The sequence below is a fragment of the Tetrapisispora phaffii genome, chromosome 3, assembly GCF_000236905.1.
Source record: "Tetrapisispora phaffii CBS 4417 chromosome 3, complete genome".
Lineage (NCBI taxonomy): Eukaryota > Fungi > Ascomycota > Saccharomycetes > Saccharomycetales > Saccharomycetaceae > Tetrapisispora > Tetrapisispora phaffii.
Window position 1 is genome coordinate 977,604 of NC_016522.1, and position 13,019 is coordinate 990,622.

Sequence of the window (13,019 nt, forward strand, 5' to 3'; positions counted from 1 at the left end):
ATTTTACCCTTTTTCGTTGTTGCTTTTCTTTATGATAAAAAATATGAATAATTTAAATAATATTACTCCTAATAATCAGAAGAGATTTAATGAATTAAATCAAGATTTTGAAGTTATAGAAAGTTCACCTTTAAAGAGAATCAACAATTTAAAACATAGACAGCAAGAACATAGACATAATGGATTATTATTTTCTTCGCCAAATATCGAGATAAATAAACAACGCACTTTAAAGGATAGTACTACTACCGAGTCAAATTTAGACAAACAATATCAAAATATGAAAATTAAATTTAATCTTACCGGTTTTTTTTATATTTTGGATGGTGAAAATAACACACATAAATTTAGAAATAGTCTTTTAAATTTTAAACAGATTAAATCTGAAGATTTTAAAATTAAAATCAGATCAGAAGATAATAATATAAAAATTACATTTGATGATTTGTTAAAACAATCTGAAAAAATTATTTTTGATATGAATACAACTACAATGGGTATAATTTTAAAGGAAAAGATTAATTTAAATGAAAAACTTAATTCAAGATTAATTCTATGGATGAATAGTGACATTTCAGGACTAGATAAAAAATTAAATAAAATTAAAACATTAATTTTAAAATCAATAGAGTTATCGGGTTATGAAACAAAAATTAATTTAAATATAACAGGTACAAAATATGAGATTGAAAAATTATTGAAATTACAAGCATTAGAGGATTATAAAATTTTAGAATTAGATAAAATTAAAAATTTGGATACTTTGACATCAATGGATAATAGTAATAATTTAAAGAAAAGGCATATCTATAGTTTTACGTCAACTGCACCAACTATGGTAGATAAAAATAGGATTGAAAATTCACCAGAACCAAATATGATTAATACTCCAATCACAAATAAAAATAATGATAATTCTATCTTCAATAACACTAGTCCCATAATAGAGAAAAAAAAAGGGATAGCTCCATTTAAATTTTTATGGAACTCCCAAAAAAATTCTTTAAGTTCATATTCATATTCAAATCTAAGAGATAGTTCCCCTAATATACCCAACGAAATCTTAAAGGAAACCATCGACAATACAGTCACAAATTATGAACAGAAAATTGCATTACCAAATGAAATGACAAAAGAAGATATATATGACATTTGTGAAGTTCCAGCTATTTTTAAACCGAATTTAGTCTATAAATTTAATGATGGTACAACTTTTACAATAACAAATCAAGATTTTAAATGCCTTTATAATAATGATTGGGCTAATGATATGATACTAGATTTTTTCATAAAATATTTTATTGAAGAATCTATAACTAAAAATATAATTAATGAAAATGATGTATCTATAATGTCGTCATTTTTTTACTTAAAATTGATTAGTGATCCTACAAATTATTACAAGAATGTTAAAAAATGGGTTAATAATTCAAATTTATTTAATAAGAAGTTTATTGTGATACCTTTAAATATTTCATATCATTGGTTAGGTTGTATCATTATAAATTTCGATAAAGTTTACAATTTCTTCCAAAATAATATCAATGAATTAGATCAAAATATACTAACTATTGCTGATATTCCAAAGATTAACATTTTAACTTTTGATTCACTAAGTCAAGCAGATGCAAAAAATATCGTTCCAATAAAACAATTTATTTTAAATTACTTGGAGGATAAATGTAATTTAAGTTTACCAGATGAAGTGGTTGAAATTAAAAAATGCTTAGTTCCTCAACAGTCAAATTTCAGCGATTGTGGGTTTCATGTGATCTCAAATATTCGAACATTTTTTGAAGATCCAGGAGAGACAATAAAGATATGGAACATGACAGATCCAGGTGAATATAAGAATTGTCCTGAGAAAATAAATGATTTTTTTGGATTTAATAAACATAGAAATGAAAGAGAAAATTATAGAGCTATACTTTTACATTTACAAAGAAACCAAGTAAAACGAAAATTGCTTGAAGATGCTTTTCAAGAGAAGGAAAGTCAAAACACTGAGGATGATGAGGATTTTGAAATAGTCTCCAACTGTGACATAAAACATAAAAATTCAAATAGTTTGTCACAAGACGAAGAAGTTGTTAGGAATGAAGAAGAAGATAGAATCGATGATAATTACAATATCGATAACAATGATAATAATACAGTAACACATAATTTATTACCGAATAACGATGATATTGCTTCTGACCAAAAGCAACCTCTTACATATGGAGATGAAGGGCGTGATTCAATAAATGAAGTACTGAAAACTAACGAAGTTACTTCACGGAATATTTTAGAGACTTCACCACCCATTCCTGATAACGAGCTGCCATATACAGGTACAACTTCAAAGTATTTCGGTGAGTCTAGGTTAAAATCAAGACAAAGTCATATAGACATAATTTCCAGTGCGCCGACTGAGGGTCCAAATGAAGGTGGTAATTATTACCCTAGAGAAAGTCAAGCAATAGATGAGCCAGTCTCAGATAAATTTATGGTTAATCAATCTTCGGCAAACTCCAGCGTATTTTTTAACGGAAGGAGAACCATGTCAGATGATGATCTTAACAATGCCGATAATAACGCATTAAATAATCAACCCAAATTGTCTGATAATGTGGAAGGGAATATTACTATAATAGAAAGTGACATCTCAGATGCAGAAGGCTTGCCAGTAAGTGAGATGAATACTTCATCTATACCCTTTAAATCAGAGCATGTAAACATTTTATTAACGAAGAGGCATGATACAAACCATTATGAAAACATAAGAAATACATTAAATTCAGAATATGAAGAACAAGATGATGACGAAGAGGATAACTCAAACGACATAGAGGTTATTAGCTTGTAAAATTGGTTGGCATACATAATAACAAGAATACATATATAATAAAGCATACCCTAATACATATATATATATTGAAGTATAACATTTATACCAATGCATAAACGAAAGATATAATTTTCAAAAGTCAGTATAAACATTTATTTCTTTACTAGAAACATGACAGTCATTACAGTAGTTGCAATCAAAAAAGCCAAAAAAGCCCTGTAGGGGGATCGAACCCCTAACCTTGTGATTAAGAGTCACACGCGCTACCGATTGCGCCAACAAGGCCCAATTTAATGAAATTGTTGTAATATAAGCTCAACAAGAGTGAGATTACGATATAACAGTAATAATATTTCCTATTTAGGAACTATTACTGAAACAGTTACGAAACATTAATATTTCCTGTTTAGGAAATATTGTCACCAACTGGAACAGCTGATGTCGCCACGAATGCAATGACAAGTTCAACGAGGCACATTGCAAATTGTAGCTAAACTAAAAGTATAAATAGGAGACCTATTTATACTTCTAGTATTTGGATGATCATGTAACTTATTATTAGATATTATGTAGAATATATAAAAAGAAGCAAGTTTCTGTTTTACGTTGAAAATAATAAGAAGATCCGATCCTGCGCTTCCTATCTGCCATAATATAATAGTCTGTCTTACATCTGTCTATCTATTATATTATAATCCTGTCATAACTCTGTCTATTGTAGTATCCGTATTACAATAGAAATTTTCAATGTAATATATGTTACAGACTGACAAACAAGTAGGGTGCTGAACGTATATTACAGTTGCCACATGTGAGGTGGAAATATTCTATCTCAGAAATCTTCGATTTATAACAGAAGTACTGGTATCTATGGTCTATTAGTTGTAAAGACAAATTGCAAGTAGTAGGGCTAAACGAAGTTCTACTTTAATAGACGATCGTTTAGTTAACTCAGACTATCTATTGTTTAACCCGTTCAATGGATATGTAGCTTAATAAATGAGTTGAAAGAGACCGACATATAAGGAACAGAATGTGACGATACTCAAGTCTCATGCAACAGTGTATAACAGTATTCTAATAGTATTCGCTATTTGTAGTGTAGTTTATGAGATAAGAACCAATGAGATTAAATATTATAATTCTTACCTACTAACTATGAGCACTAACAAACAACTTAACCACCCAGTCTGCGCCAATACCATAGAACCAGTTACTTGCTCTACGCTTGTTTCTCCACATATTCCCTAATTAGGAGTTATATAATCTAGATAACCTATTTCTAGACTTTAATAAGGTAATAAGAATATAACCAAGTTATACATTTCATATAAGCTGTATCCAAGATATTAAAAATGGCTTAAATTTAAAAGTAAAACAGTCTACCTTGGATACTGGTCAAATTTATTAGTGTCCATGGTGCCATGCGGATTATAGTATAGAGCCTGATTCAGTCTTCAGGTAAACATATCAGATACTAATATACCAGATCATAAAGAGTTATACGATATATACAGAAATGACGATCTATATATGACTGTTTTCACTTTAGAAATATTTCTATTTTGATCAAGACCGTGTTTTAGCTTACCAAAATTATTGTAATCCAATTAGCATATTGAAGAGATATCACTAGAAGTATCAATAACAAGGTTACTGGAAAATTTTCTCCAGAATGCATATGGAAAAAATATTAATTAAGTAAATGAAAAGAAATATCAGAAACCCTAGAGTTATTATCAAGCAATGGTAACTGTTCATTGACATCGAAATCGGGAATTTCGATATAATGCAACTTTATACCAGAGAATACATTAATACAATACCATAATCAATTGATTATTGAACGGATACGAAATATATATACTTACATTGAAGTCAGTAACCCTAGCTCAATTGACTTTGAAATTTGAGAGTAGATTCGAAATTATGAAATGCAACAGCAAACACTAATCATGAACCTCAACTAAACAACAGGAGGCGTAGGGGCACCTTCACCTTCAGTAATATTATAGGTTGACAAATTCAAACAGATATATATATATATATCAATATAAGTAGCAACAAAAGATTTCTCGAATCAGCAAAGAATGACTGAAGAAATATGCACAAAAACATTAGCTAACACACAGTAACAGTCTTTCTTAACATAATCTCACAAACATAAAGATACACCAAGTAGTAAGCAAACACGAGAGATATTTTATATTCATAAATTCTTTTCGTATTCGAACTCATCGTTGCTGCCTTGAATATATTTATTAAACTTCTTCATTATCAGCAAAGTGCAAAATTTTTCATTTAGCTATTTACGTTATTAATTTCTAGTTCTTTCAACTGTTTGTATACTATTAATAACACTTCAAGATGGATTTGTCCCTAATTCGTATCTATATTTAAGTCTGAGTAGCAAAGAGAGTTCACGTTTGCAGCATACAAATCTGTAATCGCAGTAGCTAGGTCGGTAGAAGAAGTGTCAGTGAAGTAAAGATGCTACCATTGCTTTCGGGTTGGTACATTGTATTCTTCATTCTCGCTAATTGTTGCTACTTCGAGGTACTATCTCTCTCATAAGGTTTACGTCTGCTTCTACTTTATAGTGCATTCGATGTGATTCTTGTGTTTACCTTATGCTTACGTTTGCATGTCTAAAGAGAGAGTAGGGTCTGATCTAAAACATTAACATAACCGTATAAACATATATATATATATGAGTGTGAATTTGATCAACAATCGTACTGTTGATCACATAGAAGAAACTTGCTCTTCGTAATTTCATGTCGTGCTATCACCAACCCATTAGTATCTGATTACGATGATCAATATTTCCGGTCGAAGGTTCAGTAGGCTGTTTAAAATAAGTGCTATTGTATTATGTGTATTTATAATAAGTGCCGTGTTCCTCTCCAGTAACAGGGGATTATATAATGTAACAGGTTTAGAAAACAATAATGAGCCCAGTTTTGCATCTGATCCTTCAATAAAGAAGACTTTCTCAAGTATATTCGATGCCATTAAAAAACATTCACCTGATAAAGAAGTGGTAAGAAAGAAAAACGACAACTGTCTTTTAGATGGTACCGTTGGCACTGGTAACAACGATGTAAAGAACTGGCATAGGTTGTCTCAAAAATCAATGGAAGGTTGTTTGGAACTGAGCGATAGTGAGATCAACACATTGAAATCAAAACACGATGCTTACATTCAGTCATTAGAGGAAATTGCTGTTGAAAAGATTCATTACAAAGGGAAAGGTATCGCGATTGTTGGGGGTGGTAAATTCTCGTTATTGGCATTCTTAGTAGTCAAGACAATACGAAAGTTTGAAACAACTTTACCAATTGAGATTTTTATTCCACCTCAAGATGTGGAGGATGAGCTTGAATTCTGTCAGCAGCTATTACCAGAAGATAATGCTAAGTGTATATACCTATCTGACATATTACCAAGCCAGGATATCAAAAAATATGAATTTAAGCGATATCAATATAAGTCTTTGGCTATTTTAGCGTCATCCTTCGATGATCTATTACTTATCGATGCCGATAACTTTCCAATAAAAAATCTGGATGGAATATTTGACAACGAACCATATACTTCAACAGGGCTAATTCTGTGGCCTGATTTTTGGCGAAGAAGTGCCAATCCAAAATTTTATGAGATCACTGGCATAGAACTGGATACAAAGAAAAGAGTTAGAAATGCAATAGACGATTTAACTCCTCCAGAAGTATACACTGAGGATTTTAGTAAACTCGCTGATGTTCCATTCCACGATTTCTCTGGAACATTGCCGGATCCTTCAACAGAGTCTGGTCAAATGATGATAAATAAAGGAAAACATATGAAAACTTTACTTCTTGCATTATATTATAATGTCAATGGACCATCTTGGTACTACCCAATACTATCACAAGGTGCTGCAGGGGAAGGTGACAAAGAAACAGTTATTGCTGCTGCTCTGCACAATAAAGCTAAGTTCTACCAAGTGAAATTCAAAACAGGCGTAGAAGGCTACCATCAAAGCAATGGCCGTGGTTTTAGAGGTGTTGCAATGCTTCAACATGACTTTGTACAAGACTTTGCCAGATACGAGGATGCAACCGCCAGGATCAAGGAATTATACTCAACTGAATCATTTAAACAATTCGATAGTGGGTACTCTATAGATGCATTCTATGAAAAATACATTTCTCAAGTCAATACAGATATACCTGAAGAAAAAAGGAAGATCGATGTTTTATTTGTTCATTCTCATTTGCCTAAATTTGACCCAGTACCACTATGGCAATCTCAAGATTTAATAGAAGATGGGAAGCACTTCAGATCTTACACCTCTTTAAAGAAGATCAATTATTTTGATATCGAATTACAAAACTTTGAAATCTTTGATAAATATATTTGTCAAGATACAATTGCTTTTCCTTACATAAAAAACGAAGTCAAAGATGCAGACATGCCAGATTTGTGTAATTACATCAAAAATCGTTTGTCCTATCTTCAAGAAACACATGAATCGGTTACATCTGTTGCTTAAACTCTGTATTCGTATTTATATAAGTATTTATTAACGCCTTCATAATGCGTACATATTTGCACATGTTGCATTCAATAAAATCATGAAACAAGATGGCGCAAGATTAAACGACCAATAGACCAAAAGATTGAAAGTGTATCGAATTATCTACATCAAATTCATGTTGATGTTATATATGTATAACATGTACCTTATTCGACTAATGTTCGTTATCGTGAGCTTTTTAATGTAAACATAGTGCTATCGCGTTGTTTTTGTTATTATAGCATAAAAATGATATAACAACTTCATGCAAAATACATAATCTTTGTTGAATAGATACTTATTAAAAACTATGCTATATATATATAGCTAGCACTCAATCATGTTATAGCTCATTTGAGTTGTAACTATAAATTATTATTCGTTATTATATTGAAAGGATTTATTTTCTTGGTGCTGTAATTGGTGAGTGGAACCTGAAACCTGACAATACGTACATTACAAAGGGTGTGTTACAAGTATTGTAATTAATCTCAAAATGAATAAGAGAGAATATTCAGATACAGAAGAGGTAGGCAATGAATCTACTCTAGTAGTGAAGAAACAGCATTTGAATCAGAACCTTGCAATATATCCTGATGCAACAGACCCACAGACCGATGATAACCGGAACAATATATTGTTAGCAAATTTTATGAGTTTGATCCCAGGGAAAGAGCAGACTTTGAAGATACTTGAAAAGTCTGAAACAGTCATTGGAAGAAGCAGATCATGCGATATAATCTTAGATGAAGTAGACATTTCAACGAAACATTGTAAATTGGTGCTTTTGGAAATGCCACTTGGCAACGAAAATAGAAAACTATTGAATATAATCGATACAAGTCGAAACGGTACTTATATTAATGGAAATAAATTGGTAAAGAAAGATTATGTCTTGAAAAATGGTGATCGTGTGATATTTGGTAAAAAATGCTCCTTCCTATTCAAGTACGCTTCTGAGAGTCCTATAGTGGCAGTTAATTCTGTTCATGCTAACAATGATGACGTTAATCTTGATGTTGAAAATACAGATGATGGTAAATTCAAGAAACCACAATTTGGATTCACTAGTAGTCAACAGCTGAAACGTAAGCCACAACAGAAATCCAAGGTGCTAAGCGTTTTTGATAAGTATATTGTAGGCAAAGAACTGGGTTCAGGGCATTATGCAATCGTTAAAGAAGGGATAAATAAGCAGACAGGAAAGAGTGTTGCCATAAAGATATTTCATCCTCAATTGAATGATGACCAAAAGAAAAATCACCAATTTAGAGAGGAAACGGATATTTTAATGAGAGTTCAGCACAAAAATATTGTAAATTTATTGGACAGTTTTGTCGAGCCCATCAGTAAAATGCAGATACAAAAATACTTAGTACTGGACAAGATAGATGATGGCGAATTATTTGATAGAATTGTACGTAAGACCAATTTATCACAACCTGAGACGAAGGCACTGTTTAAACAAATATTATCAGGGTTAAAATATTTACATGGGAAAAATATTATCCACAGAGATATAAAGCCAGAAAATATCTTATTAAATGTTAGAAGAAGACAATCTCCTGATGAAATACAGACAGGTCCATGGGATGACGATGAAATAGATATCCAAGTTAAGATTGCTGATTTTGGTTTAGCAAAATTTACAGGTGAAATGCAGTTCACAAACACATTATGTGGCACTCCCTCTTATGTTGCTCCAGAGATTCTAACGAAACAAGGTCATAGTAGCAAAGTCGATGTATGGAGTGCGGGTGTACTATTATACGTCTGTTTGTGTGGATTTCCACCATTCAGTGATCAATTAGGACCACCAAGCTTAAAAGATCAAATATTACAAGGAAAATTTGCTTTCTATTCGCCCTATTGGGATGATATTGACGATACAGTCTTACATTTGATTTCAAATTTACTGGTAGTTAATCCAGTCCAGAGGTTTTCAATTGAACATTGCATAAATCATCCTTGGTTCAACGATATAAGAGAAAATTCGTTTTCTTCAAGGATGAAGCGGTTACAGATAAGTGATAAACAGAAATTACCAAAAACATATTCTGAATTATCTAAATTGTAATACTACTGAATAGAATTTATTTCAATACGTTAGATGTAAGTTTTAAAACAGATAATGCCTTAAAATGAATAATTATATTAAACATATATTTTTTTTACTTTTAGAATGCATATTGATGAATAGAGTTCTATTAATATATATATATATATATATATATTTAAGAACAATCACCATTTATTCAATTGTTCAACTTTCTCTTGTAGTTCTTTTTTAACCTTGACACGCATATAAAAGATGTCACAATTTTTATTTGAACATAACACTTCGTTATGTAACGTACCAGCACAACGCTGGCATTGAGTCCATACCCTAGCAAATTTTTCTTGTAAGTCTCTGACTTCATACAAAGTCTTCATATACAGTTCACCAGACCTTTCTTTACAATTAGAACACAATGGGCTTTCTCCTTTAGTCAATGGACCTTTACAATATCTACAAACTTCAACCTTCTTCATGAACCCCATCAACCCACCTTTCATAGTACCTGTGTTAATTTTGATTGACTTCACAACAAACATAGAATTGGCTTGTTTTTCGCCAATGATTGGTGCAATAATACTGATAATAGGATTTTGTAATTGATTAGTCAAGTAATATCTTGAATCAACTTGAATATTATGCTCTAGAGCATATAATGGATCTTCAGCTCTGTTATATAGTTTATCATTACCACCAATAATGATGTAATCGACACGGTCACCTACGTTTGGACCAACACCATCTCTTCTCTTCATTCTTTCTGTTAAGACTTGATGTGGCTGAGGATTGGTATAATTTGGCGCTAATGTTTTAGAGATAATTAATTTAGAAATATCTGCTTTATTGTGCAATAGTTCATCAATAACTGACTTGATATAAGCAAGAGCACCGTCAACATTTCTTTCAATCAATATCATCTTCAATACCTTATTCATCACAATGGAGACCAGCGGGCAGGAATCACGACGTACCGAAGCTAGACCCTTTTGATCTAATTTGTCATACTTTTCTGTTTTAGTCCAATATAAACCAGCATATCTTTTCTTATTAATCAGTAAATATGGAAAGTAGGCTTTTTCGAATTCTAGGTTAATTGGATCTTTAAATAAAGAAGAAACATAAGCAGCAGCTTCTGTTCCCAATTCCATCGCTTCTCCTAAGTCTGAGGTACCAAACTTCACCATAACAGAATCTGTATCACCATAAACAACGACTGCATCATTCTTGTACCCATTTTTAATGGAGTACTTTTCCTGGACAGCATTTTTTGTAGTCATAATCATATCTCTACCAAATGCTGTAACTGACGATGAAATGGCCAAACAAGGCAGTTTACCAACGGTAGCACCAGTGAAACCATAAACAGAGTTAGCAGAAATTTTTAATGCTAATTGTCTACCATTCAACACATCTCTTTTAAATGGATCTTTCTCATTCTTTAAATCATTTTTCGCACGTTTTCTTGCACTGATCAATTCATTTAAAATAATTGGTAAGATACCATGTCTCTTTTTGGTGGTGACAAAATAATCATTATTCGGGGTTATTATATAGTCTTCATTCAGCTTTAAATCCAACCTCTGTACGGTCTCTCTATTACAAAGTGTGGTATAACACAGATTATGAGCCATCATAATACTGGGGTATAAAGAGTTGAAATCTAAGGTTGCAATAGGTAAATCATAATAACCACGAATAGGTTCAATAACAGTAGCACCTTCATATTGTTCATCAGAACCCTGACTACCCATGTTAGGTATCAATGTGTCGATCTCTAAACATTTTCTGAATAATTGCGAAACAACTTTAATTTGTTGACCACGAGACAATAGGTAGGAAAAAGGAACACCTGTTACTCTAGACATTTCGGTATAATTAACCAATGCCATCAAGTTTTCAAGTAATCTTAGTGGCAAGTATGCATCCTTCAGACAATAAACTGCTAATCTTCTTCTGGTTTCACTATCACCATTCTGTAAATCAGTAATAATACTGTAATGAACATCTTCCTTCTGCTCACCTAAGAAATGAGCCGATACTGCATTCAATGTATATGATCTTAATTTATATTCACGCTGAACAAATTGAAGCAAATCAAGTTGCAACCTACCATCTATATTGACATTCTTTGAAGATCTGGTACCGTATGCTTTTGACGAAAATGTAGACTCTTTAACTTCCTGGTTAACATTTACAAGTCTTCCAAAATATGGGAACTCGTTTACTTTTAATGCCTTAGCCCTATCAATTAAATAGGGCAAATCGAAATTCGATGTATTGTAACCAATAATGACATCTGGATCTGCCTTAACGACGAATTCACGCCATTGACGTAACATATCCTCCTCTTTCTCATGAGAGAAAATATGGGAACCAGTAATCGGTGAACAAGTATCTACAGTAAATACATTACGAATGAACGGTCTTTTTGCACCCGCAATACTTACCACATTTGCAATTTGGATAACTGAATCATGCTCTGGTTCTGGGAAAACACCTATTCTACCAGCACACTCAATATCAAAAGACAATATACGCAGAGGAGCTGAATGGGACCAATCACCTTCAGCTGGATGCGAGATTAAGTCACGGTAATTTATAGAAACTTCCAGCTGACAGTTCGAAATCTTATTCTGTTCTGTGATCAATTTGTATTTAGATTTTGGTAACGTTATCCATGACATCCCGACAATTCCACAGTCAATCATCAAACGAAGTGTATATGCTATATTATCATAAGTAGTTGTACCGTTTGAAAACCACGATTTATAAGTGAAATACCCTTTCTCGAAGGAAGTTCTTAATTTATTTATCATATGTGGATTCTTCAAGTAGACTTTCCAAAACGGTAATTTTGTATCACCAGAATAACCCCAAATAGATTGCCTTTGTGTTATCTCAATCGAGTCTACACAGTTATCTAATTGCTCATTTATATATTTGACAAACCCATCCAGATCTTGTTTATCAGTTTGTTCTTGAGCAATTGGGGATGGAACGTATAAATAATGTTTGAAACCTGTGACATTGCACAATATCGAGTGTCCTTCTTGAGTGACACCAAAAAACCTTACAATAAACGGTGTATTCTCGTCAGTGGATCCACTCAACATAGTTTGATCACAATCTAATTGTTGGAAAGAGATGTCATGCGTATCAGGCGAAAAATCACTCGCAACTGGTTCTCTCCCATAAGTATCTATCGACGCTTGTTCGTCCACGATAGCTGCCTCATGTTCCATCTCTAGCAGTTCTTTCTCGAATGCCGATTCCATCTGTGTCCCATGAAGATCAGCATCCTTCGCTTTAAAACCTTGTTCTTTTACTTTCCTGAATCTATCCGATGGAATAATTTCAATTGTAGAGACAGGCTCACTTCCGACACCATGATCATGGGATTGCAGTTTTATCTTCTTGTCATGAACAGCAACCTGCAATTCACTTTCCTCTTCTTCACCAGGACGTTTTAGAGAACTCATCACTATCCAGTCTTGTCAAATGTAATGACTTTGCTTCTAATATGGTGGACTTTTTGTGAAAAGAAGACAAAAAATCATCGGATTCAAATATAC

The 13,019-nt window shown here is 32.4% G+C and overlaps 4 protein-coding genes and 1 non-coding gene across 5 annotated transcripts; 3 read left to right on the forward strand and 2 right to left on the reverse strand.

Annotated features, from left to right (window-relative positions):
• Positions 1-31: 31 nt before the first annotated feature.
• Positions 32-2,848, forward strand: TPHA0C04540 (uncharacterized protein; the record flags this gene model as incomplete). The annotated part of the gene is made up of 1 exon (XM_003684991.1): positions 32-2,848. The coding sequence occupies one exon, from the start codon at positions 32-34 to the stop codon at positions 2,846-2,848; it is 2,817 nt and encodes a 938-aa protein (XP_003685039.1).
• Positions 2,849-3,042: 194 nt separating this feature from the next.
• Positions 3,043-3,115, reverse strand: TPHA0Ctrna3K. The gene has a single exon. It is a non-coding gene; the product is annotated as a tRNA-Lys (tRNA).
• Positions 3,116-5,645: 2,530 nt separating this feature from the next.
• Positions 5,646-7,367, forward strand: TPHA0C04560 (alpha-mannosyltransferase; the record flags this gene model as incomplete). Its single annotated transcript, XM_003684992.1, has 1 exon — positions 5,646-7,367. One exon carries the CDS (start codon positions 5,646-5,648, stop codon positions 7,365-7,367), a length of 1,722 nt encoding a protein of 573 aa, XP_003685040.1.
• A 520-nt stretch (positions 7,368-7,887) lies between these two features.
• On the forward strand, positions 7,888-9,468 carry DUN1 (serine/threonine protein kinase DUN1; the record flags this gene model as incomplete). The annotated part of the gene is made up of 1 exon (XM_003684993.1): positions 7,888-9,468. One exon carries the CDS (start codon positions 7,888-7,890, stop codon positions 9,466-9,468), a length of 1,581 nt encoding a protein of 526 aa, XP_003685041.1.
• Positions 9,469-9,635: 167 nt separating this feature from the next.
• POL3 (DNA-directed DNA polymerase delta POL3) lies at positions 9,636-12,926 on the reverse strand (the record flags this gene model as incomplete). Its single annotated transcript, XM_003684994.1, has 1 exon — positions 9,636-12,926. One exon carries the CDS (start codon positions 12,924-12,926, stop codon positions 9,636-9,638), a length of 3,291 nt encoding a protein of 1,096 aa, XP_003685042.1.
• Positions 12,927-13,019: the final 93 nt, after the last annotated feature.